Raw genomic sequence first — 27,195 nt, forward strand, 5'->3', positions numbered from 1 at the left:
AACAAAGTTAACCATTTTCACTGTAGTATCCAAAACGTCTTTCAAGCTGTCAGGCATTCCCTTGGCAGCAAGAGCCTCTCGGTGGATGCTGCATTGTACCCAAGTGGCGTCGGGGACAACTGCTTGCACGTGCGTTACCACTCCACTATGTCTCCCTGTCATGGCTTTTGCGCCATCAGTACAGATACCAACATGAGCAGCAGCTACGTTTGGCTACCGTCGGACCATTAGTGGAATTCCCGCGAGAGAGAAACGGTTAATGTGATTGGATGTTCTTTCTTTGACTAGGCTACCTGTATTTGACATTGTTGTTATTTCGCTGAACACTAGATGGTTACATTTTATTTTTTGGCAGTGAAACGAGGCTACTCAGGTGAGAAAAAAACCTCACCCAAATGTATAGCCCCGTTGGAAAATAGAAATGCACTGCTTGAAAATGTGAAGGGGGAAAAAAATGTACAGTTTGGGAATACCTGCCTTATGCCATAGTTTGTACATCTCAATTGTCAGTAGAAACCACATTTGTTTAAGCAAGTCAGATATGTTTTTTTAAAGCAGTGGTGGAAAAAGCACCCAATTGTCATACTTGAGTAAAAGTAAAGATACCTTAATAGAAAATGACTCAAGTAAAGGTCACTCAGTAAAATACTACTTGAGTAAAAGTATTTGGTTTTAAATATACTTAAGTATCAAAAATAAAAGTATAAATCACATTCCTATAATGAGCAAACCAGATGGGATAATTGTATTATTTTTTAAGGATAGCCAGGGGCACCCTCCAACACTCAGACATCCTTTACAAGTGAAGCTTTTGTGTTTAGTGAGTCCGTCAGATAAGAGGCAGTAGGGATAACCAGGGATGTTCTCGAGAAGTGCATGAATTGGACCATTTTCCTGTCCTGCTAAGCATTTGAAAATTATTTTCTTTAGGAATGTAGTGAAGTAAAAGTAAGTTGTCAGAAATGTAAATAGTAAAGTAAAGTGCTGATACCCCAAAAAACGACTTAACTTGAAAGTAGTTTTACTTAAGTACTTTACGCCACCGTTTAAAAGGCAGTAAATGAGGCTAAATGAACTGTTTGACTGCCAGACAAGGCTCCGCTGATAGCCAGGTGTAGCAGTGGTAAGGTGTTAGGACTGCTGTTGGGACTCTGCTGTTGGGACAGCTTTATGTAGGCCCTAACAGTTTGTGGGCACCGTTATAGTGCAATTCATGTATTGTTTAGTGTTGTGTTGTGGCTTTGCTGGCATGCATAAAATAAAAAAAAATGGAGTTTGCCCCACCAATATTTACATGCTAAAAATCGTCATTGCAAATGGGACTGTATATTTGCTTCATCCGGAGATGTTTAAGGATGTTGGGTATGGTTGATAAACTCAGTCTGATGTTATGGAAGATGGCAGGATTTTCAATCATCTGTTGTTGGATTTCCTGCAGTTTAATGGCATTATTTTCAACTACCATTTGCACAATGGCAGCCTCCTGTTCGTCTGTAAATAGACGTGTTCTAGCACCCACGTGGTGGTCGTCTTTCAGTTCTACAAAAACAAAATAGCATACAGTACAGTAAACACTACAGTACTACAGTATACAAGATCAACATGTTACAAAGTAGTATAGCTACCCATTTCAAACATACAGTAATACATGAAACATTGACTTTGTTTCCCCTTATAGTATGTATTGGAATCTACAGTCTTTACTGTGCTTTATGTTATACTACTGACAAGTAGTAAAAGTAGTAGAGAGGTCCAATGTCTGCAGTACAAACCTATCGTCATTTTGGAACTTCCGGATGATGGATGCTACGGTGATGCGGCTCAGATTGGGCTGCACTCTCTGCCCAGCCTCTCTCAAGGTCAAACCATGGTTGACCACATGGTCCACCACAGTCGCCTGAATGGCATCAGAGATTACTGTCCTCGTTCTAGGTCTAGGTCTTCCTCCACCTCCACCCTCCACCACTCTCTGCAAAGTTTGCTTCCATTGTTTTCCAAACACAGGAGTGGCCTTATCCATACCAAAGGTCTGATTGCAAAGTGAACATTTACGCAATTAGTGTTTGCACATGTGAAGAGTGAAAATGATAAATTGAGTTTAGAACAGTGTTGAGTCCTAGAACAGTGTTGCTTTTCATTTGCACAAGAGATTTTAGTTTTGAAGATTGTGCCAAAGGTAGAGAATTGTGTGTTGTTTCGCCAAATGTTTGTTATAGAATTGCAATCTGATTGTAAAGCAAAACATGTGCCAGTAGTATTGCAGATGTAGTGTCTGGTTCTGCTAAATGAGATACAGGTGTGGGTCATTGTGCCTCATGGGCCAGTTTTAGTGTGTAAAGAAGAAAAAAAATATTAGTTAGGCCTATTGTTGTATGTAATAGTTGTTAGTTGTTAGTGTTTGTAGTATCAGTTTATTGTTTTCAAGCAGTCGGTTTGGAAATTGTTATAGGTTTATAACAGGTAGTGGCTCTTGATACTGTCGTTTTGAATGTCCCAGGGGGAACATACAGTGGAATGAAATAAACGTATGCACTGATTAGAGATCTGCGTAATGTAGTGATGTTTTAGACATGCTTTATCAGCGTGGGTCGATTAGGGTTGCGGTTACAAAACACCCGTTACCCGTTACCCGGTCCCCTATTTCCCTCTCCCCCGTCCCACCAAAGCACCCTCCCCTCCCCCATTTAGCGCGTCTGCGACCACCCAAATCAACCAACCAGATTTGCGCAGTCCGCTGGTTTGGGGCTTCGACTGAGGATGGGGAGGAGCGTCAGAGGAATCAGTCAAGGTAGCAGCAGGCATCGTCTCTGTCCCATTGTCATGCTAATCCGAGGTAGTGGAGTGTTTTCCATCACCAGCGCTCAACAGTTTGAATGAGACAGCACACAAAGGTTAGTTGTCGTCTTCTGAACAAAGAAATCTCAGAAGTTATCAAAAGTTTGGAGAAACCTATCGGTTGCTGCAAGAGGCAGAGTAGATGCGCATCTGTTTCACCCAGCGCCGCGGTCTCTCTTCTTATCTTTCTGGAGAATAACCTTTTTTTTTTAACCAGTCGTTCGGTTCATCTTTCTCGAACTCCGGTTTGTTTCATTGTTCAAATATAGGCATGGTTCCGTTGGGTTACTTGTCTTTGTGAAAGAGTTGCCCGCAAAATAGGCTATATTCTCGTTTTATTTTTAAGAATAAATTTATGGGTGTTTTCCATCTGAATTTCTCGGAAAGTCAGAGTGCGCTTTCCTTAAGTACTTTCATATGGTGGAACCGTTTCCCCGAAGTGGTTTGATAGTCTACTCCTTCGGATTTAAAAAAAATTGTAGGCCTACTTAATTAATTCGAAGAATATGCTTATAATTTGATCACTTGTGTTTACTGTTTTCTGATATGATTGGGAGATAACAGCAGATGCATGCAGAGTTTAAAGAGAAGTCGAGCTGGCTGCGCATTGGACCCCTAATTATGACACCTCTGCTGCGGAGTAACCATATCCTTATCAGTCATTATGTGGCTAATCAACTAGACGAAAAGGTGTACTATTCTCAGAGGGGGCTAAGAATCTGTGAGAGGGTGATTCCCTAAGCCTTGGGTGTTTGGTCATATGAGGTATAGTACCACAACACCATCCTCTGTAGTAAACATATTTTTAATAGAGGACTAAGTTGTTGCACAAATGTTTTTTTTTGAGAAACGTGTTAGAGATCTTATCAGTTAGTAATATACAGTGGTGTAAAGTACTTAAGTAAAAAATACTTTAAAGTACTACTTAAGTAGTTTTTTGTGATATCTGTACTTTACTTTACTATTTATATTTTTGAGAACTTTTACTTTTATTTCACTACATTCCTAAAGAAAATAATGTACTTTTTACTCAATACATTTTACTTGACACCAGAAGTACTCATTACATTTTAGAATGCTTAGCAGGACAGGAAAATGGACCAATTCACACACTTATCAAGACAACACATTGTCATCCCTTCTGCCTCTGATCTGGCGGACTCACTAAACGCATGCATCTTTTGTAAATGATGTCTGAGTGTTGGAGTGTGCCCCTGGCTATCCATGCATTTAAAAACAAGAACGTTATGCTGTCCGCTTTGCTTAAAAGAAGGAATTTGAAGTTGTATACTTTTACTTTTGATACTTAAGTATATTTTAGCAATTACATTTACTTTTGATACTTAAGTAAATTTACAACCGAATACTTTTACTCAATAAGTATTTTACTTTTACTTGAGTAACTTTCTATGAAGGTATCTATATTTTTACTAAAGTATGACAATTGGGTACTTTTTCCACCACTGGTAATATACAGCCCACTATATTATTACACAAATTAACCCTAGTTCCAGTGTAAGGCTAGTCGTATAACACACACACACACACACACACATTGAGTAGATCCCACATGTGTAGGAGGCATCCTATGTGAATTGAGATTCCCTGAAGAAAGAAATCCTCTGTTTTTGCTCTGCCTTGCTGCCCTGTTGTCTGGTGTTGGTTTAAAAGCCCCCTACTCCTCGTATGAGGGAAAGCTGTTTTAGGTGGCCAGAGCAGGGTGAACTCATGCTGATGGATTGTGGGTTGTAGCTGATTTGTATAAAAGGATCCCCCACTTCCTGAAGAACCTCCTCCAGCTAGCCAGCCATCAGCCTGGTGGAGCAGGAAACCTTGGGATTATCAGACCCAAAGACTCGTGCGTGTGTACATTTGTGTGTGTTTGGGGGAGGGGAGTTGTATATCTCTGTCAGAGCCCCAGTCTCAGAGAGTAAATATAGCTGAAATCATCAAAGTGTACCAGACCGCTCAGTTCAATGACATAGATAAAGGGTAAACAGCATATTGATTCAGGGACAAAGAGCAGCCTTCTCAGCCATCCATTGTTTGCCCACAAAAGTGAGGTGAACTTTGTTTCCATCTCAGATATCATTAATACTGGAGCCTGAATTCTTTCCCTGGGATCTGTTTTCCTAGCAAGGCTGTCTCGACTCACGTGATCAGAGAGGGAGAGCCGACACACTGGTCTGGACAGGAGGCCGTTGTGAAGGCACTATTCTCACAGACTTTATTTCTGGCTAAGTTTGATTGGTTTTCTCAGATGTTTTATTTCCCCGGGGGGTTGAGACCTCACGTTGTTTGGATAACAAAATCCAGCAGTTGTATTGGAAGGGGGGGGGGGGGCGCTCGGGGGGGCTCTGTGTGGCTGCCCAAGTGGGTGTTTGAGTGAGAAAGACACAGAGGAGAACCAATCAGTAAAAAAAAGCACAGCCCCTTTATTATCAACGCATCGTGCTGACATTATCAAAACAGCTTTTCCAGACTCTGAAGTCAGGAGGACTTTGAATCAGGCGTCAGCCAGACTACTGTATTCCTACTCTGTAAGGTTTTCTCATTTAGCTGCTCGGCTCCAGACAGTGTTGGAGAACAGAGGGTATTTTGTAGTGTGCTCTACATACTGACTGGTCTGAGGTGTAGGTAACAGTATCTTGTATTGCTCTCTGCATTAAACAATGTGTTTTATTTGGATATTGACGTAATCGGCGGAAACTCAGTAAAGCTCTGCTCCGAGAAGCATTCTCGTGTGTGTGTGTGTGTGTGTGTGTGTGTGTGGTCACGTGTAGGTGAGTTGATTTGAGTTTAACAATTATTTTAATGGGAAGCTCTGAGAAGGAGTCCATTTTTACATACACACAGTAATGACTACGTGGTTGTGTGTGCGCATGGCTGTGTTCAATATATTCTACAAAGTACTCTCCTGAATGTGTGTGTATTTGTGAGAGAGTGCAGTTCTAACTGTGTGTGTTGTTTTCCCAGGGTACACTCTGTCTAGGTGAATCCTACTTCTTCCACTTGAACCACCCAGAGGAGGCCAGTCGAATGAAGAGCATGCTGCCCCAGAAGAGTCCTGTCACCACAATGGGCTACGGCTCAGGTAGGAACCCCTCTCTCGCTCTCTCTCTCTCCCACAACCCCGAAGACAACACACAACCATTTCTCCTTTCCTTGTGCAAGCCTCTTAACCCCATGTCCTCTACTTCCCCCATACCTACTGCAATTGTCCCGTTTATCCCTCTTGTCCCCTTGCATGAGGAACCTCCAGATGTACCAAGGTGTCAGTGTGATTGATGTGTGTTATGGAAGTGGTTCTTAGAGTCCAGAACGGGCTTGTTCTCTGTCTTTCTGTCCGTCTCTCTGACACTGTAGTTATACTCTTCAGCTAAATGATTATGTACACAGCCAAAGTACTTTGGTCAAACTGCCCATGTAAGGTATAAATAAATGGAAGACCACCACATCCTCCGCTATGCAGTGTGAGTTTATCCGCTGAGAAAAACAAATGACAGCATGTAAGCACAGATATACCAAGTCTGAGGCCAGCCAGCCCGGTTGGCCTCAGAGCATGCAGGGCCCGGTTCTGTGGGAGGAAGGGGTGTGCTGACAGAGGTGCTCAGGGTCCAGGCTGTCCCTCAGTGCTAGAAAGTACAAAGGCATTCTGGCCCGTCTTGCTCTGCCAGCATTTTTCCATTTTTAGAAGAAGCTTTCCTTAACCACAGACTCTGTTTGTGTTGGGCCCAGAACCGTCTGAGGGGAGTTCTTCGCTGGTTTCTCCCTCCTTCGTCAGCACATTGCAGAGGCTGATCACTGTTTGGTTATTAGATCACACTCAGTCTGATTGCCTCAGTCTCTCTCAGCTCAGGTGTTAGGCTTGAAGTAGGGTGTTTATAAGAGTGCTCCAAGACCGGATCATATATCCACATTAACGAGAGTTCTATTCATCTGATGTTTCCTCAGACTGTGTGAAGACTGAGCACAGCAATGGCGGCTCAGTGGGTGGCACCGTGATGAGAGGCTCCCGTTCGAAGGCGGAGCTGCAGGACTTGATGGAGACTCTGCAGCGCAGGAAGAGTGCTCTAGAGGCTAGCCTGAGGGCCAGTGCAGAATCTACCTGCACCTACCTCAGCCTGCCCCCTCCCAGCCCCCTGTCCCCCACGGCCCACAGGAGCGCTGAGCGCCCCCTCTCCTCCAGAGGCCTCCCCTACATGACCAGCAGCAGCATGCCCCCCTCCCCTCGCCAGGGCGAGCGTCCTCTCAGCCCCAACCCGCCATACACACGCTCACGCCACCAATCACAGGACAGCCTGCTCCTCTCTAACTCCTCTGATGGTCGCCGCCCCCCTGTAGCCAGTTCTCTGCTGTCCATGTGGAATGGTTCCTCTTCCTATGGGGAGCCTGCCCCCCGCCCACCTCGGGGCCACAGCGGGGCGGCCAGCATGCCCTCCAGCCCTCGTCTAGGCCGCAGGCTATACGCCCAGGGCCGGAACGTGGACAATGGTATGGACCCTGCACCACGTCAGAGGAAGTACTCTACAGGGTCACTCAACGGCCTGGGCTCTACCCACAGCCGCTCTCTACCCCGCCTCCACCGGTCGGCTGACTCCCCGGCTCTGTCCCTGCCACCACGCCGCTCCATGGGCTCCCACAGAGGGGAGAAGATTTCTGTGTCCTTCTCCTCCAAGTCGAGGCGCAGCCTGTTTTCTCTGGAGCGACCGCCAGACGTGACTGTGCCAGCCACAGCCAGTGTACCGGGTACTCCCCGCCGGGCCAGCCTGGCCTCTCTGGGCTGTGAGCTGGAGGGAGGGGGCCTGCAGGGCTCCTCACCCTGCCTGGACCTGGGCCTGGGCGAGAGGAGGCTGTCCTTTGGGAAGGGGGGACTGGGGCCGGGATCGAGGAGGGGCAGCATCAGCTCTCTGAATGGGAAGGAGGAGCTGAGAGACTACCACATGCACCAGAGAGACGAGAGGCTCCGAGAACAGGAGGTGCAGAGACTGGTGAGAGAAACAATTATTTTACTCCTATTCATTATTATTCTGCCATGATAATATCCTGCTTTTATTATTCAGTCTAGAGTTTAATCTAGAAGGTTCTGATTGTGTGACTGAGACACCTGGTTTCGGTCTGCCAGTTCATCTGGTCCCCAGTCTCTTCACTAGGGACTGTTATGAAAACATGAAAGTGTTTATGGGGCTTTGATTTCAGCTTCTGTTACTTGAGAAGGCTAATTGGATTTTCTGACTAGTTCTCACCATGTTTCACAAGCCCCCTGTTTAATTGACTGAACACACACTCACTCCTGCTGTAAAGAGATGGAAGCCATTCAGACTGGTACGCCATAAAACCAGTTGGTCAGACTGGTTAAAACTCCTTTGAACTTTGCGTTCCTCAGAAAATCACTGGATTCAATTTTGCACGTCAAAATCCCTTTTAAAAATGTGGTTTCTCTGGTTTCATTGTGTTTTTATGGGGCTTTTTTATAGGTTGTTTGATCGTGCTTATGGGTGATCACATGATCACATTGTGTTGACGAAAGACTGTAACTAGATGAAACCACCCATCTACGAAATAATTGGACCCCAGTATCACAATCTGAGTGGTATATTGGCTGTATACGTGACTATGTTGACCACTGGTTTCTCCCCGTCTGTGTGTAGGAGCGCCAGCGGCTGGAGACAATCCTGAGCCTGTGTACTGAGCTGGGCCGTGTGGAGCGGGACCAGAGAGGCTTGGCCGTCTCCGACCTGCAGAAGATCAACAAGGAGCTGGAGAAGTTGCAGGTGTCTGATGATGACTCGGTGTTCTCCGACTCCCCTGGCAGCGTCAGTGGCACTGCCCCGGAGAACGGCTTTGGCACCAGAGCCGAGGGATACCAGTTGGCAGAGGAGCGGCATGTCCGCGAGCGCCATCACAGCGGGCACAGGGATGCCAGGGCCCAGTCACCTGCTCTCAGCCTGCGCAGCAGTGCACTCTCCCCTCACCACAGAGCCAAGGTAAGACCTGGGGGACATGTCTTACATTGTCCTGTGACCGGAGGTTTTTCCTTTCAAAACTCAAACAAGCACTTCAATATACACAGACAAACACGTGGGGCACACATACTTACACAGTGAAAAGTGTATAGAAAAAGTGTGGGGGGGAGGAGTATAAAAAGAAACAAGGAATTCTGGGTATGGGAGTGATTTATCAAAGCATCTGCATGACACAGTATTTCCTGACATAGCTGCGTGTGCTCACCTATGACAGAGTGAATGTAAATATACGCATTACGTTTTTAGTCATGTTAAAGTACACTACATCACAAAAAGTATGTGGACTCCTGCTCGCCGAACATCTCATTCCAAAATAATGGGCATTAATATGGAGTTGGTCCCCTCTTTGCTGCTATAACAGCCTCCACTCTTCTGGGAAGATGTTGGAACATTGTTGGGGGGACTTGCTTCCATTCAGCCATAACAGCATTAGTGAGGTGGAATTGAACCAGGGTCTGTAGTGACGCCTCTAGCATTGAGATGCAGTGCCTTAGATGACTGCGCCACTCGGGAGCCCAGAATGTTGTAAGCACAGAATCGTCTAGAATGTCATTGTATGCTATAGCGTTAAGATTTCCCTTCACTGGAACTAAGGGGCCTAGCCCGAAACATGAAAAACAGCCCCGGACCATTATTCCTCCTCCACCAAACGTTAGTCGGCATTATGCAGTCGGGCAGATAGATTTTCCTGGCATCCGCCAAACCCAGATTAATCTGTCGGACTACCAGATGGTGAAGCATGATTCATCTCTCCAGAGAACACATTTCCACTGCTCCAGAGTCCAATGGTGGCGAGCTTTGCACCATGCCGCTTGTGTGCGGCTGCTCGGCCATGGAAACCCATGAAGCTCCCGACGAACAGTTCTTGTGCTGACGTTACTTCCAGAGGCAGTTTGGATCTCGGTAGTGAGTGTTGCTATGCGCTTCAGCACTCGGCAGTCCCGTTCTGTGAGGATTTGTGGCATACCACTTTGCGGCTGAGCCGTTGTTGCTCCTAGACGTTTCCACTTCACAATAACAGCACAGCTCTAGCAAGGCAGGAATTTGACAAACTGACTTGCTGGAAAGTCACTGAGGTCTCCAGTAAGGCCGTTCTTTCGCCAATGGAGATCGCATGGCTGTGTGCTCGATTTTATACACCTGTCAGCAAACGGTGTGGCTGAAATAGCCGAATCCACTGATTTGAAGGGGTGTCCACATACTTGTGTGTACACGTTTTTTTTTTTTACTCAAACCACCTGTGGGCCGGATTGGACCGGATCGCGGGCCAAACCGGCCTGCAGGCTGTATGTTTGACACCCCATCATTAGAGGGTATGTGAGTACACAAGTTAGTGGAAACTATGTAGCCCTGTGGGGGTTGAGGTATGCAGCGGTGTTGCTGAAGATATAAGGAGTCCTCCTGATATATCCTATACTTTCCCCGTAGGGCTGTATTTAAACACCAAGTACACCTCCACTGGTTCCTCTGTCTTTCACCAGGAGCTTAGTCTGACTCTGCACCTAACCCCGGTCCCTGTTTCAGTCCCAGTGCAACTATTAGAGTTATATTATCGCTGTTAAAACTGTGGCATTTTTCCACTCTAGAGCAGTAATGACTTAATGCTGTGTTTGGTTTTAATGGAGTTCTCTGGGGAATAGTTCAGTTACAGCCCTAAGTCGCTCAAACTATCTGAAAGGAGGGGGAGCAGGAAATGACTTTAACCCCAGTGGAATAACTCTCTCTCTCTCTCTCTCTCTCTCTCTCTCTGTGTGTGCATACGGTGTGTAAGAGAAAAGTATTTCTACAGATGTTTTCTTAATATTACAGTACTTATAATACCCAGTACCTGCTTTGTAGCTGATATTAATATTTATACCATTTCAATAGAAAATCATACTACATTTTTTAATTTGGAATTGTATTTTATTTTGGGGCCTACTTTATTCCCTGACGACCAGATTAGCATTATGTTTCATTGGATGTAGAGAATACATTTCCGATATCATTTGTTACGCCAGAGGCAGAGACCCGTTAAAGACACAAGTTACTGAACCTCCCAATCCACTCTTCTTCCGACTCACATTCCTAAGACCTGGCAGTGGAACAGTGGAACAGTTAGTCAAATACCGTCTCTGAAACAGCCCATAAATCGTAGGACTGCGATCTGCCTGCCACATGCGGTTCAGACCGCTATAGACCAGCACTACTTTAGGCTCCTAGGTGGAGTAGGAATCAGATATTGTAGAGGCTGTGATGTGTCAGATGCAGCATGTGTGGATTAGACCTGGGGCTGATGAGAAGGAGCGGGTGTTTTGATTCTGTCTGGTGGCAGCAGGCCTCTCTGACTGATGGAGGACATGACCATGGCTTGTACGGTAGAGTCCTTCGGATGTAGCAGAGTATGAGTAACCCAGTCCCTGTTCTGCTGAAGGACTTGGGTTTCCTCTGCGTTACAGACACGAGGCAGGAGCGTTAGCCCACCTCGCCATCGCTCGCAACAATCTGCGGCAGCTCCATCTCACCGATGTGCTATGGCAACAAATGAGAAGGAATTACAGGATGTGAAGAAAACATAACACATTTCTTCCCATACCTCTGTGTACAACAGTGGATATCTTTAAACAAGAGGCATGATCCTGACGTGGGCCTTTATAATCATTTAGACATGACGTCATCACAGTGTTGACGGTAACACACGTTGTGAGTAGATGCAGTTCGTGGACTAACGATGGTTCCGTAATATCACCAGCAGCAGGCTGCGGAGGATGTGCATCTGAAACAGGAAGTGAGCCGTATTGAGGAGGAGAGGATCCAGGTGCTGAACAACGTAGAGGAGGTGGAGCAGAAGATCAAAGACCTGGACAACCAGATGGAGGAGTCCATCAGAGAGGTATGCGGCGCACGCCATGGGATTGTGAACGGAGCTGCACGCATGAACAGGTGTTTGATGTTTGTGTCAGTGGGAGTTAATGTTGACGTGTGTGTGTTTGTAAGTTGGAATTCTTTGTGGCGTTAGGAAATGAATGTTTACAGTGGTGGCTGGGTAATGATACTAGTGGGGGTTAGCGCTGGTATCTGGCTTTTGGGAGTGAATTATCTAGAGTTATGGATCATTGTAATTTAAAGCTGTGTCGGTCAATGGGATAATGTTACCTGTGTGTGTGTGGCGTGCAGATGGAGGTAGAGCGGGCTCTGCTGGAGGGGGAGCAGGTCTCTGAGATGGCCCTGCTACAGAGGGAGAAGGAGGTACTGGACCAACTCAATGAGAAGATTGGCAGCACTGACAAGACTGCCCTCACAGAGAAGTCCCAGGTAAGTGCAGCAGACGTAGTCCGGCCCTGAGTTGGATGTCATTGCTCTCAGACACAGGGAACGTGAGGGGGAGAGACGGACAGAGAGACAGAGTATGTGGGAGTCAGGATGTCAGTGGTAAGAATCTGACTAGGAGGAATCTACAGTCCACAGGTCTGAGTACAGTAGAGCAGTCCAGTCCACAGGTCTGAGTACAGTAGAGCAGTCCAGTCCACAGGTCTGAGTACAGTAGAGCAGTCCTTCCTCTTTTTTTTCTCCGTCCCTCCACTTTGTTTCCTCTCTCCCTTCACTAACACTCTCTTTCCTCTCTCTGTTGTCGTGTGTGTGTGTGTGCGCATGTATGCGTGCGCACTTGCGCATATGTTTTAGTGTGTGTGTGTATGCATGTGTGCGTGCCTTTGTGTCTGTGCGTATGTGCCTATGCATTTGTGCGTGTGTGTGTGTGTCCACGACTATGCAGGAGAAAGCCCTGCTCGATGCTGAGAGGTTAAAATTAGAGAGGCTGGCGGAGCTTGTCTCTGAGCAGAGGACCCAGCTGGACAACTGTCCCGAGGCGCTCAAGGAGCAGCTTCAGCAGCAGCTCTCCAGGGTCAGTAAGACACAACAGCAAACTCCTAACTGGACCCTCGTCCTCCTCAGTTAATATGGCTGCCTTTCTCCCTTTTTAACGTGATGCTTTCTGCTTCCCTCCCTCGCTCCTCCTCCTCCTCGTAATTCACCCTCTTCCATGTGTTTGCTTTTGCATTCTATTTCTGTGGCACACATCGAATCCTCCTCTTTGGCCATCCGCTCCCTTTTCTAGATGTCCTCGTATCCCCCCTGCCTTTTCTAGATCTTGGTTTCACTTGATGGTCTCTCCCCTATGATTCAGACCGAGATAGGAAAGTGCAGCGACTTGAATGATGTGCTCAGAGAGTAGATGTATGTTGTTATCCAGCTAATGAATTTAACTGGCATTACAGGAGAAATGGAGTTCGTTACTGTGGTCTGTTTGTCTGTAACATGGAAATGTATTTGTCTGTCTGAGTTTAAATCCTCCACACACTGACCCACTTAAAGCCAGTGCATGCTCTATCTTATATGTGTACGTGTGTGCGCTGTCCGTCAGGATGTGGAGGTACTGGAGGCCGAGAGGAAGTGGTTTGAAGACCTGGAGTTCCAGCAGCTGGAGAGAGAGAGTCATCAGGACGAGGAGAAGGAGGGTCGGAACCAGCATTTACTCCGAGAGATAGCAGATTACCAGCGCAGTACTGTCACACGCAAGGAGAGACTCCTGACCCTTAAGAAGCAGTCTACACAGATTACCCAGCAGTCTCAGCGAGAGAAGGACAGCTTTCTGAAAGAGAAGAACAACCTGCTCCTCATGCTTCAGAGGGTAAGAAGGTTTTTGGTTACTGGTTTTGTTTTGTATCTGACTGCCTGCACCGCTGTTTGACTGACAGTCTGTGTGTCTCTAGGAGAGGGAGAACCTGGCCTCGCTGGAGAGGAAGTATGCTGAAGTGACTGGAGGGCAGGCCTTCCCTAACAACCCTGTTGCCATGAAAGAGGTATATTGTACAATTCATTCACTACTCACAGTGCATACTGTATGTCTGACCAGCAGAGGGCAGCTGTGTCTGTACTAAGAGCCCTTCAGTGCATGGCTGGAATTCCTAACAACAGAGGAAGTTGCCTTATAAAACCACCACTTTCAATGAATGTAAAGCTTTTATCATTTCCATATGTTTCTGTTCTGGTCTCTGCAGCACTTCCGCTCTCTGGAGGAGAGGAGGCGGGGCAGTAAGGAGAACTCCCACCTCAGTGACCATCTCCGTAAGAGGAGCCAGCAGCCCCTCAGTCACTACAGCAGCTCCACTCTGGGCCGCAGCCTGTCCTCTAAGGTGAGCATGGGGGACCAACCTCCCCGTTGCACATAATTGAAATATTGATTGTTAATGCCATTGAATGCCAGAGTCTCCTCATCTGATTACTGGAGCTTTGGGTTAGAGACACTTACCAGGTCATGATCTCTCTCTCTCTCTCTCTCTGTTGTGTCTGTCTGTCTACTCTGCAGTCCCACGTGCCCCTGTCCCAGAGCTCCAGCTGTGGTAGTGCCATCCCCCGGGGCCTCTCTGTCTCTCCCAGAGATCTGGAATCTCAACGCCTGCTCAAGGGTGAGCCAAAACATTGTTTTGTGAACACGATATCTGTGTATACTCCAAAGTTTAAACTTCTTTTAGGTTTTCTTAGTGAGTAAATGATGCCTCTAATGAAGTACTGTCTAGAAGGAAACTGTTTGTTGGAGGAAAGGAAACTTTCTCTTTGAAGTTTTATTCTGAGCTTTGTTTATTTTCATCATTCATTGTATTATCTCTCTGTCTCGCTCTGCCCTTTTCTCTGATCATCCCTGGATTCCCTGCCTCGCTCCCTAACCCGAACCTACTGCCTGTTTCTCACCGCATGCTAGCTACATGCTGCAGGGTTAGACATTTGTAGCTTTCCCTGTCTTGCATGACCTGGTCCACATTACAGGTCAGTCTGTTAGTTAACATGGATGGCCACATCCTTCCTCCAGTTTCCATCAGAATCGGTCTGAGCAGCAATGACATGTTCAGGATCCTCTGCTCTGATGTTTCCAGCAGGAAGGAACAAGAGACAGTTCTGAAGGGGTTGAAAGATCATGCCCATTTCAATGTTATGAGGGAAATATACTATTTGTGTACCAGCAATGCCCTCGGACCAACTGCAATCAAGTTGGGACAGTTAACCAGCGACAAACCTTTTTACATCTTCCATCTAATCTGATAAAAGGCTGTAGAAAGAGTATATCTGTCTGTGTCCGTCTGTCTCTCAGCAGGCCACAGCCACCTGTACGTGAGTGAGGACAGACAGAGACTGGTTGACCTGTGTAGCAGGACCGTCTCAGAGTCCAACGTCTTCTTGGACTCCTTCCACTACGCAGACAACGGCCATGCCTTCGACACGCTCAGCGTGGACAGCTCTGACAGCATGGAGACCAGCATCTCTGCCTGCTCCCCAGACAACATCTCCAGGTGAGAGAGAGAGAGAGAGGGAGCGAACTGTCCACATAGGACCGTGGTTCAAGCAGCACCATTGATAGCTCAATGTGACATTAGTTGAAAATAGCATTTTCGCAGAAGCGGTGTGCTTTCTGCATGTTACTAATCCTGTACACTACACAACAGCTCTGAGAGTTACCACTGGTTTAGTGTGTGAATGTGATCTTGGTCAGTCCATACGTTATTTACAGGACAGAAAAACACGAGCGAGAATGTGGCATCTATACGTTGTACGTAATGGGATTTTATGACTGGTGCAGAGGTGCAGTGTTAACGTTAACTTTATAGTAAAGGCCCTAGTCTGGAATTTCACTCACACTTAATCGGTTCCAGGATGGACAGTCCTTTCCTGGTGAGAGCGTGTCCTCTTCCTTGATGTGTGTTTCTGGTTCTCTTTTTTTTCCCCACAGTGCCAGCACATCCAACGTAGCAAAGATTGAAGAGATGGAACGTTTGTTACGAGAGGCCCAGGCTGATAAGAATCGTCTCCTTGAGCACAGGGTAATGAAGCCTTCATAAGCAACCCCATCTCTACCTGTGTGTGTGAGAGACCATGCTGTAACTATCGTTGTGTGGCGTGTGTAGGAGCGTGAGATGGAGGTGCGCAGGCAGGCCCTGGAGGAGGAGCGGCGGAGGAGGGAGGACCTGGAGAAGAGACTGCAGGAGGAGACCAACAGGAGGCAGAAGATGATCGACAGGGAGGTGAAGCTACGTGAGAAACAGAGGGCACAGGTGGGATATAATAGGATGGGCCAAGAATCACAATACCAATCATTTCAGACGCATGGTAATTTAAGGCGAGGCACCACAGGCTGCAATGACATTTTTCATTCTACTTATCAATTTAGAGATTTTTTTTGTATTTTGGTCCCTTAACTTCTATGGGCTAGGTACCTGCGGGACACAGCCAGTGAAATATCAGGGCGGCAAATTCAAAAACAACAAAATGTCATAATTCAACTTTCTCAAACATACACCATCTTAAAGATGCACTTCTCCTTGATGTAACCACATTGTCCGATTTCAAAAAGGCTTTACAGCGAAAGCAAAACATTAGATTATGTTAGGAGAGTACATAGACAAAAATAATCACACAGCCATTTTCCAAGCAAGGACATGTGTCAATAAAACCCAAAACACAGCTAAATGAAGCACTAACCTTTGACGATCTTCATCAGATGACACTCCTAGGACATTATGTTACACAATACTTGTATGTTTTGTTCGATAAAGTTCATATTTATATCCAAAAACAGCATTTTACATTGGCGCGTGATGTTCAGAAAATGTATTCCCACCAAAACATCTGGTGAATGTGCAAATCAATTTACAAAAATACTCATCATAAACGTTGACAAAATATATAACAATTATTTAAAGAATTATAGATAGACTACCCCTGGATGCAACCGCTGTGTCAGATTTTAAAATAGCTTTACGGAGAAAGCACATTTTTCAATATTCTGAGTACATACCTCAGCCATCACGGTGAGCTGAGGTATGTACTCGGGGGCAACCTAAACTCAGAATTAGTATTAGAAATATTCTCTTACCTTTGCTGATCTTCGTCAGAATGCACTCCCAGGACTGCTACTTCCACAAGAAATGTTGTTTTTGTTCCAAATAATCGATATTTATGTTCAAATACCTCCGTTTTGTTTGTGCGTACAAATCACTTATCCAAAGGCATAACGCGCGAGTGCGGAACCAGAGACGAAAAGTCAAAATGTTCCATTACCGTACTTAGAAGCATGTCAAACGCTGTTTAAAATCAATCTTTATGGTATTTTTTACTTAAAATTGCGATAATATTCCAACCGGACAATAGCGTATTCATTCAAGGAGAAAAAGAAGGAACAGCGTGCTCGCGTGACCGCGCATATCCAATTCCCTTGTGTCCAGGCAGTCTACTCAGAAACTGAGCTCCTATTATCTGCCCAGTGACAGGAGAATGCTCAAACCACTTTCTGAAGGCTTTAGACAGCCAGTGGAAGCCTTAGGAAGTGCAACGTAACCCCACAGATACTGTAGTTTTGAAAGGGACTAGAACTACAATTCTCAGATCCTCCACTTCCTGGTTGACTTTTTCTCAGGTTTTTGCCTGCCATATGAGTTCTGTTATACTCACAGACACCATTCAAACAGTTTTAGAAACTTCAGAGTGTTTTCTATCCAAATCTACTAATAATATGCATATTCTAGTTGCTGGGCCAGAGTAGTAACCTGTTTAAATTGGGTACGTTTTTCATCCGGCCGTGAAAATACTGCCCCCTAGCCCAGACAGGTTAAAGATGCATTCCGGGATCTTAAGCACAACAAATTTGTAACATATTGCATGAATTGGATTCGTAGCATATCACACGAATTGCAAAAATCCTTGAATTTTAACCACATTCAACTGAACATAAATCCATAATTTCAAAGCTCACTACATTAAATTATACATAATTTTAAAAGCCATTTCATAGAGAATGTTAGACGGGACTATAAGTCACCTTACTTTGAAGAGGTCGTGGTTGGGTCTAAATTGGCGTTAGGCGATTGGTAGGCAAAATTCATAGTACTTTAACTCCCATTTCCCGAAAAGCCAGACCCTTCCCACAGACCGACACATCTCTCTCTCATTATATCTTCAGACGCATCTGCATTCACCACATTTGGTGTAGTTATCCTTAGATATATTCTCTAGACTTGTACAGAGGGAAATGTCGATTATATAATTTTTTACATTATTCTAGATGACATTTTCTTCGTGAAAATGCGGCAAAAATGTATTTTACGGATAGAAGAATGGGGGGGGGAAGAGGAGTATTTATCCACAATCTGCTCTGGACATGTCCGGTCCTGGAGTGTCTTAACAAAATGAAAATGAAAAATGTAGGCTGACTTTATCCTGTGTTCAGAAAAACAGATTTGCGGTATATGCACATATTTAATGTAATATATATATATATATATCACCTCTGTTGTATATTTTTATATTTCAGAGAAGTAGTAATATAGGGTAACTTGCCTGTCCCCAGAAATGTCTCTGATTAGCCCTTAAAAAGAGAAACTCTTTCTCACATAGATGCACATTTTAAATCAGGTTACAGACCAGTTAAGTACTCTAAAAATAAAGTTCCTGGAGTATCCTTTTGGGGTTCTTCAAACTGTGGGGGAACCCCGATAAGTACTTTGAATAACCCTTTCAAAAGGGTTCTTTAAAGAACCACTTTTAATGGATCCTCCAAGAACCTTTTGGGGTTCATTTTTTTTAACCACCTCCCCAGTTATTATTAATAATACGCATAACAATAACACAATATTTTTGTTCTCAGTGTTTATTAGGATTTTAGTGGCAAAGCAGAATTAAAAAAATCACAATATGAGGTAAACTCCAAGCAGAACCCCAAGTCCAATGGGTCTATCCTCTGGCGTGTTGATGTTAATGTGTTGATGTTCTCCGTATCCATAGCCAGAATGATTTTGTATGGTGATCGAAACAGGTTTCCTGTTATATTCATCAGAGGTGTAGGGAGGGTGAAGTCTGTGAATCCCAAAAATAGTAATTATACAGATGATTATCAAAACATGCACACAACAGTATTCATACCTTGGTTTTTGTGGTGAATGTGAATGAACAAAAACTGTTTTGATAATAGTTTTCATACACATACCTTGTCCATAATGTAGAAGCCTATAGGATATTCATTGACGAGGTATGGGAGGAGGATGGTAAATGTGATCTGCATTACATACCAATACCAATTTACATACCTTTGTATGCCTCCTTGTCTGTATACCTGCAGACACAGAGAAAAGTGCGCAGTTCAGTCATCTGCACTCAATACAGCTAGCCTTCAACATATTCTTATAGCTTATTCTAACCTCTTTGTTGATTGATATCCATTGAATTGTGTCCATTTTCTGTTTTAGGAAGATTTGCACACATATGAAAAGATGGCTGGTATCATCATAAAACAATATACATTGAGATCACACGAGGGACAAATCTTACCTTAAATTGAAGAGATTTTTTACATTGTTCAGTTAAGTGTCTCCACCAGCTGTCCTTTCAAATCCAAATGTTTCAGTTGGGCAGTTAGGAGGGGGTTCTTGCAGGAACCTATGGGGATCTTAGAAGAACCCTTGTTGAACCCCACATTTTGTTTGTGTAGTTATTAGTTTTGTCTACATTCAACTGGTAAGAGATCATTGTGATATGAGTAAGGGGGGGAATATTACCCTATTAGGTTGTGGTGCCTGACATTAAATAGACAAGATTCAAGACATTTTGAAATAAAAATGTCTAGCAGATCTTCAACTTGATTGTAGCTTTTAACCATTGGCTCAACACAGACTACCCGTGACCCCTGACTCTTGTCCCCAGGCCCGGCCGATGACACGCTACCTCCCTCAGAGGAAGGATGACTTTGACCTCCATGGTCACATCGAGGCAGCTGGACACAACCCAGACAACTGCTACCACCTGGCCATCACCGATAAAACCTGCAGAGGGTTCCTGGTCAAGATGGGTGGCAAGATCAAGACCTGGAAGAAACGCTGGTTTGTCTTCGACCGGAACCGCAGGACCCTGGCCTACTATGCAGGTGATTAGAACCTCCATTCTCTCTCTCTCTTTCTCCCTCGTCTCTGTCTGTTGCGGCTGTAATTGGTAGATCAATCAGAGCGCTGAAAGAAAAGCAGCGATGATATCATCATCAGGCTATGCTGCTTTGCTCTGGAAATCTAGGAAGTGCTTTGATTTACGTCATGTTTTTGTTTCACCACTCATAAACATAGTCATTCCAATGCTATGCGCTCTGTTCCAGACAAACACGAGGCCAAGATGAAAGGAGTCATCTACTTCCAAGCCATAGAAGAGGTTTACTATGATCATTTAAAGAATGCACACAAGGTAAGGTCAAAATTATTCACACGTTTCTAGTATCCTTGTTTTTAAGGTAAGAAGCACCAATTTTCTTAAACTAGACTTGACATAGTTTTTTTTTTCTCCCTCTCTTGCACCCTCACAGAGCCCGAACCCATCGCTGACGTTCAGCGTGAAGACCCACGACAGAGTTTACTACATGGTGTCTCCCTCCCCTGAGGCCATGCGCATCTGGATGGACGTCATTGTCACCGGGGCTGAAGGATACATGCATTTCATGGTCTGAACAACCCCCCCCCCCCCCCCCCCCCCAATGGTCAGGAGCTCTTACCACATTCTGACCACAGACTCTCAGATGACAAATCAACAGGAGATATCCTCTCCTCCAGTCCCATCGCTGCCTCAAAGACAAAGCAATGTGACTGGTCAGGATTGAGAATCTGTGACCCTAGCACAATACCCTCCTGGTTTTTACCTTTACAGCCACTTTCATTTCGGTCTCACTTCAGTGAGCCCAACTCTCTCCTCCTCCTCAGGGACTGATGCGATGGTAATCTGATACTTCAGTCTGGCAGGGAATTACTTCCTCTGGAGGATTAGGTGCCCAGTGTCGCTTGTTCATTTGGAAAGGACAATCTAAGAAGATTCGAATACTTACCGTTTTGTGTGAGAGAAGCCTTTTGGCACAATCACATGGTTTACCCTCATGATATTTTGGGAACATTAATGCCCCTGAGTTGCTGTCTAGGGTGTATTATGCAGTCTGATAGGCTAACAGTGTACTAGAGGTTACTGTCTCGTCCTTCTCATCATCCAAGTTGAGCCGGCTGTTGATTGGTCAACCAAAGCTCTCCATCTGTTTTCCTTCCAGCTGGACAGTCTCTCTTTTTTTTCTTCCTGATGTGCCAAACCTTCCAGGGGGACTGTCTAGCATCTGCACAGACAGAGGACAATAGCGCCCTCCATTGGAAAAGCCAAGGAGATGCACATAACTGATATGCGTCTTTCGTACCTTACTGTTGCTCAGGAACGTGGGGTCAACAGGGGAAATCCTAAAACGACAGAGACTTGAAGGGTTTGAAAAGTACCTCCTCTCATCACTATGTACCAAAGACATACTTATTTGTATGTAAATCATGTAAATGGAACCTAAAGGCTCTGCAAAGGAATACTTACAGGGTGTGGGAGGCGTTGACGATCTGTGTGTATGTATATACATTTAGTGTGTGCCACACAGCTAAATAAGTTGGCAAAAACATTCCAGGGCACTTAAAATACTTAAAATAAATGTCTTAATGGAACTTGGCATTGTATATTGTGCCTTTTTATGTAAGTCCGTCTTATGACAGGTTGTGTAATATCAGGCTACCAGTGGGCTGGGTGCAGCTCCCTACCCAATGAATGGGCTCATTAATTTCGGGAAAGCTTTAGAAGGCTTTGCATTGCTCCTATTGTAAAGCACCATGTGATATTGGATGTCCTTAGCGCTGGTCTGTTTTTAGTTATTACACAGTCGCTGTAAGACCTGTGTAGTGCTATAATAGTTACTGCTTTTAAAATGACTTTTTTGGGGGTCACAAATAATGGAACATGTATTTATATTGGTTTAATTGTATCTGCTCTTTTATTTTGTTTGACAAATATATAAATATGTGTCAGTAGTATGTGCATGTTGAACATACAAATCAGCCATTTGTGTTAAACCAAAGAGCAAAGCAATCTCCAGTGTTCTGGAATGATTATATTGAAGTCAAAATAGAAAAGAACACGTGATTCTACTTCTTTGACCCAGTTATCTTAGCTGATGTATTTTGAATTACTGTGATCAAAAATGTATTATCCTTTTAAGATCCAATGATACTGAAATGGCTCCCTCACTCACTGAGCTCACAGGTAGCAAGTAGTTGCATGGTCAATGAGGTTACTGGGAGAGTGCACACGAGACCAAAGGGCCTTCTCTGACAGTGTTGAGGTGACGGTTGATTAGCTCCTAGGGAATTGTTCACAATGTTATGAAGGGGACTGACTAGTTCTTTGTGACCAGTTGACATGTCAAGCAGGAACCCTCATGCTCGGCCTGTGTGACTACACAGTATGGGCACACTTCAAGTATTTTCCATATGTGTACCAAGGAAACAATCACTTTTATGCATTTAAAATATATATACATTTGGTATTTTTATATGAACAGTGGTAATTCAGATGTTATTTTTAATCCTGCATGTTTTTTTTTTTATACAAATGTAAGAATAAATCATATACGTTTACTAATTTGTTTCATGTTACTATTTCTATTCCAGTATATTTATACTTCAATCCTAAATATATTGTAACCGGGTAAATATTCTACATGTAAGGGCCATATTAATGTTTTGTTGTATAATGTTGATTATACAGTGTAGCCAGTTAGTTATTATGGTGATATATCAAATGCCACTGTCACAGGTGTTCCATTGCTTTTACATTAGCTAACTATGCCGTTCAACAGCAGTCTTCTTAACTCATGCGAACGGGTGACCTAATTTGTACACTCCTACATGGCCAAGAATATCCATCTGGTGCACACTAACTAGCCAATTTCTCTCTGCTTAACCACATACAGACAATACATGAGGAATTAGGGAATGATTGGCTGCTTTTTTAATGATTTTTTGGGGGGGATGGAGATTGGGGAGGGGGGGTTAGTCTACAGAATGTACCCAGACAGAGACAACACCCATCAGACAAGACTGACTCAGTTTTTCTTCACTGCACAAACTGGATGTATCCCTTTTTTCAACATAATAACCACATCAAAATATTATGTATTTAAAATGTACAGGTACAGTTATTCTATTATGCAATTCATGAGTGAATTTGAGCTAACTGACACATTTGAAATGATAAACTAGGTGGTTTGAGCCCTGAATGCTGATTGGCTGAAAGCTGTGGTACATCAGACCGTATACCATGGGTATGACAAAACATTACATTTTTTACTGCTCTAATTACGTTGGTGACCAGTTTATAATAGCAATAAGGCACCTCGGGTGTTTGTGGTATTTTGCCAATATACCACGGCTAAGGGCTGTATACAGCGCGTCGTGCCACACCCCCTCAGGCTTTATTGCTTAAATATACATCCAAGCATTGTAAGATGCATAATATTACAGAAATCATCCTATTCATGTGTTCATAAATGGGATGAGTGTGCACGTTGGGGCCCTTATTCATTAATCGGACCCCCCCCCCCCCCCCCCACTCTCCGAGCCCTTTCATTGGTTGACCTGGTAGGGTTGGCATGGAGACACTGTAAATGAAGCATGCTAAATTAGGTTCTAAAGGAGCACATCCTTTCTCTTGAGGCAGAGGCAGACAAACACACACAGAGACGTTACTCTGAATTACCCAAGTGCATTGTGGGGATGGTAATTTGTGTAACATATCTGGGGCAGGAGGCGGTTTGGTTTGTAGAAGACCGTGGCTGCACTGGCTTTAGCTGGTTGAGAATGAAATGATGACCAACGTTAGAGGAAGCAGCAAGAGTCAGCTTTATGTTCCTGATGGTACAGCCTGATAGAATCTGCATGTCTTATACCATACTAAAATACATTGTTTATCAACATAGTATTCAACATGTCAGCAACGTGACTGATAATCCATGTTGAATAATGAGCAATAAAGGGGTATCGTTAAGAGCATTGTTTAAATGTACAGTATGCGCTTGCATAGAACATGTACCGTATTGCATAAGCATAACATGGAATAGATTCATCTGTTTCCTGTGTAATTCTCACAGATAATCTCATCTCCAATTTCAGGCTTTATGTTAAATACATAATGCAGCTTATCAAAAAAAATATTTACTAAATAAACTAAAGAAAAAATAAAAGAGTAACAATAAAATAACAATAAGGCTGTATACAGGGGGTACCGGTACCGAGTCAATGTGCGGGGCTACAGATTAGTCAAGGTAATTGAGGTATGTACATGTATGTAAATGTACATGTAGGTAGGGGTAAGTGACAATGCAGAGATAATAAACAGCGTAGCAGCAGCGTAAACGGGGGGGGGGGGGGGTCAATGCAAATAGTCCGGGTAGCCATTTGATTAGCTATTCAGCAGTCTTATGACACCGCCTGGTATAGAGGTCCTGGGTGGCAGGAAGCTTGGCCCAAGTGATGTGCTGGGCCGAACGCACTACCCTCTGTAATGCTTTGCGGTTGGAGGCCGAGCAATTGCCGTACCAGACGGTGATGCAACCAGTCAGGATGCTCTCGATGGTGCAGCTGTAGAACCTTTTGAGGATCTGAGGACCTATGCCAAATCTTTTCAGTCTCCTGAGGGGGAATAGGTGTGTTCGTGCCCTCTATACGACTGTCTTGGTGCGTTTGGACCATGATAGTTTGTTGATGATGTGGACACCAAGGAACTTGAAGCTCTCAACCTGCTCCACTACAGCCCCGTCGATGAGAATGGGGGCGTACTCGGCCCTCCTTTTCCTGTAGTCCACGATCCTCTCCTTTGTCTTGATCACATTGAGGGAGAGGTTGTTTACTCTGACCTCCTCCTTATAGGCTGTCTCGTCGGTGATCAGGCCTACCACCGTTGTGTCGTCGGCAAACTTAATGATGGTGTTGGAGTCGTGCTTGGCCACGTAATGTTATCCATCTGTCCCAGTGTCATGTATACATACTGGCTGGAGAAACATACTGGAGAAACACTACTACAGTGGCGCAAAATGTACTGCTCAGTGCTCATTATAATCCTAGATTTTTCATGGCCCATATAATCCACATTTTCACACTTCTCTCCCTGCAGTGAAATCCATTATTGTCCCTCAGTAATGCTTCTATTGTCTCTGTGCCTGGCCTCTAACCACCCCGCTCCACATAGCTCCACCACTATTGACTACTCCTTCCTACCCTACACCATCCCTAGTCCATCGCTACCAGTCTTCCACCGTAGAGGTTCCATGTTCCTATCTATTATCCTGAACGACTTACAGCTAATCCCTGCCCAGCCTCTACCATGTCCTCCTGCGTGCCTCATAAATATATAGAGCCTGGGGATATTGTTCTTTTAGCAGGGAGAGATGTTTTCACAGTCCTGATGTCTAATTCAGCATCCGATGCGGTGAAGTCCTCGTGTTTTTCCTGCGCAACGTCGACTGCTCTCCTCTGCTCAGGGCCTCTGGCTTCACTTAGTGAACAGAGCTGTGTTTGTGTAGCTCGCGTCGCGCTTCATCTATATATATCGATTACTTGCTAAACGGCCAGCCCCCCCCCCCATCACCAGCCCACCCCACTTCCCCGTGACTGAGTTGGATCAAATCAGCCCCCAAACCCTTCCCTGTGACTCAGGTTGGCTCCTTCACCTTCACTAGGGTCTGTACAGCCTGGTTCTTCTTTTCATTTCATGCCCATGAAAGAGAAGTGCTTATATTATTTAGTATCACAGAGTAATACGCCATCTATTCTGCAGTGAATCTACTATGCCATAAATCCAATCCAACTATTCAAGACTGTGGGTGCACTACCAGAACGTGTCAATACCTCCTCTCCCCCCCCCCCCAAAAAAAATGTTGTTCTGTTCTCCACTCTCTTATGATGAGAGTGTTACCATAGCATATAGAGTACGTGTGAACCTAACCTTAGTTAACTACCACCGAGAGATTACAGAGAGTACGTATTGTGGCCCCGTTAAAACCGTGACGACGTAAACATCACAGCGAATATCGTGGTGAAGAACATTAAGTCCATCCAGAAGTGGTGGCGCTGAAATGACAATAGGATTACACCCCCCAGAGTGGATTTCACACAGAGTACTAAAAACACACAGTATCTAAACCAAACTATTTTATACAATACAATACACTGTATGATACCTATGGTAGACTATAAACCCTATTCTTGATATGACTGGGAGTTTCTGCATGCTCCTGCAGTGTGTTCTCTCACAGCTCACTGGCCAGTCTCTGCTGACATTCATGCGTTTTTTTATTCAGGTCAGTTGGTTTGGAGCATGGTAGAATGTTGCTCTACTGAGGACTATCCCAGTCCCAGCCCATGGTCACCATCACAATGCCTACAGTATATTTTGAGGCACCGGCCCGGGGGTTAGTTAAATGATCGGAAGACAGGAAAACGCCTCTTTCCCATGCTGTCCTCTCCTCTTCCCTCCCCTCCTCTGTTCTAATGGTGTCAGGCCTTACGTAATGCCACTGCAGTAGAGACTGTTTTCGTGTGGAACAGTTTGCCATCACGCCATTGAGCCCTACCCTGACTGCTCATATTGTCTGTCCCACACACACGTGCTTGAACGTACGCGCGCTATCTATCCTCACGATCCACACACACACACACACACATGCATGCATGAACGTACGCGCGCTATCTATCCTCACGACCCACACACACACGCATGAACGTACGTGCGCTATCTATCCTCACGACCCACACACACACACACACACACACACACACACACACACACACACACACACACACACACACACACACACACACACACACACACACACACACACACACACACACACACACACACACACACACACACACATGCATGAACGTACGTGCGCTATCTATCCTCACGACCCACACACACACACACACACACATGCATGCATGAACGTACGCGCGCTATCTATCCTCACGACCCACACACACACACACATGCATGAACGTACGCGCTATCTATCCTCACGACCCACACACACACACACACACGTGCATGAACGTACACGCTATCTATCCTCACGACCCACACACACACACACGTGCATGAACGTACGCGCGCTATCTATCCTCACGACCCACACACACACACACGCATGAACGTACGCGCGCTATCTATCCTCACGACCCACATTGACTTACCCTTCCCTGCTTCCTATACATCCAAAGAGAAATCAATCAAGTAGATGAACCCGCACATGAAATGAAGTTGCACAACTGGTCATTTATCTCTGCTTTAAGATAGGGCTAGCAAATCCCTTGGTATGTAATATGAGAGATAGACACTGTGGGTCGAGGAGTGTGTATGCAAATCCTTATGCCATCTATAGAGATAAAGCTGACACATGTATGTCCATCAGCTGACACTGTGG

The 27,195-nt window shown here is 44.8% G+C and overlaps 1 protein-coding gene and 1 long non-coding RNA gene across 11 annotated transcripts; one reads left to right on the forward strand and one right to left on the reverse strand.

The window, feature by feature from the left end:
• Positions 1 to 1,388: 1,388 nt before the first annotated feature.
• On the reverse strand, positions 1,389 to 2,074 carry LOC115154768 (uncharacterized). Its single transcript, XR_003867942.1, has 2 exons — positions 1,773 to 2,074; positions 1,389 to 1,539 (listed from the first exon to the last, which is right to left on the reverse strand). It is a non-coding gene; the product is annotated as an uncharacterized LOC115154768 (long non-coding RNA).
• A 661-nt stretch (positions 2,075 to 2,735) lies between these two features.
• LOC115154764 (pleckstrin homology-like domain family B member 2) lies at positions 2,736 to 22,358 on the forward strand. 10 transcript variants are annotated; one of them, XM_029701318.1, is made up of 17 exons: positions 2,736 to 2,891; positions 5,812 to 5,929; positions 6,790 to 7,826; positions 8,487 to 8,822; positions 11,593 to 11,733; positions 12,018 to 12,155; positions 12,616 to 12,744; positions 13,264 to 13,530; positions 13,613 to 13,702; positions 13,901 to 14,035; positions 14,209 to 14,308; positions 14,992 to 15,187; positions 15,625 to 15,715; positions 15,800 to 15,946; positions 19,587 to 19,806; positions 20,029 to 20,114; positions 20,233 to 22,358. In XM_029701318.1, the coding sequence occupies exons 1-17, from the start codon at positions 2,874 to 2,876 to the stop codon at positions 20,371 to 20,373; spliced, it is 3,390 nt and encodes a 1,129-aa protein (XP_029557178.1). In that variant the 5' UTR covers positions 2,736 to 2,873; the 3' UTR covers positions 20,374 to 22,358. The 10 variants fall into 10 exon arrangements, with proteins under 10 accessions (XP_029557178.1, XP_029557176.1, XP_029557177.1 ...); XM_029701316.1 differs by having other exon boundaries at positions 2,737 to 2,891; positions 14,989 to 15,187; XM_029701317.1 differs by having other exon boundaries at positions 2,737 to 2,891; positions 11,596 to 11,733; positions 14,989 to 15,187.
• The last annotated feature ends 4,837 nt before the right edge of the window (positions 22,359 to 27,195 follow it).

The sequence above is a fragment of the Salmo trutta genome, chromosome 19 (assembly GCF_901001165.1).
Source record: "Salmo trutta chromosome 19, fSalTru1.1, whole genome shotgun sequence".
NCBI lineage: Eukaryota > Metazoa > Chordata > Actinopteri > Salmoniformes > Salmonidae > Salmo > Salmo trutta.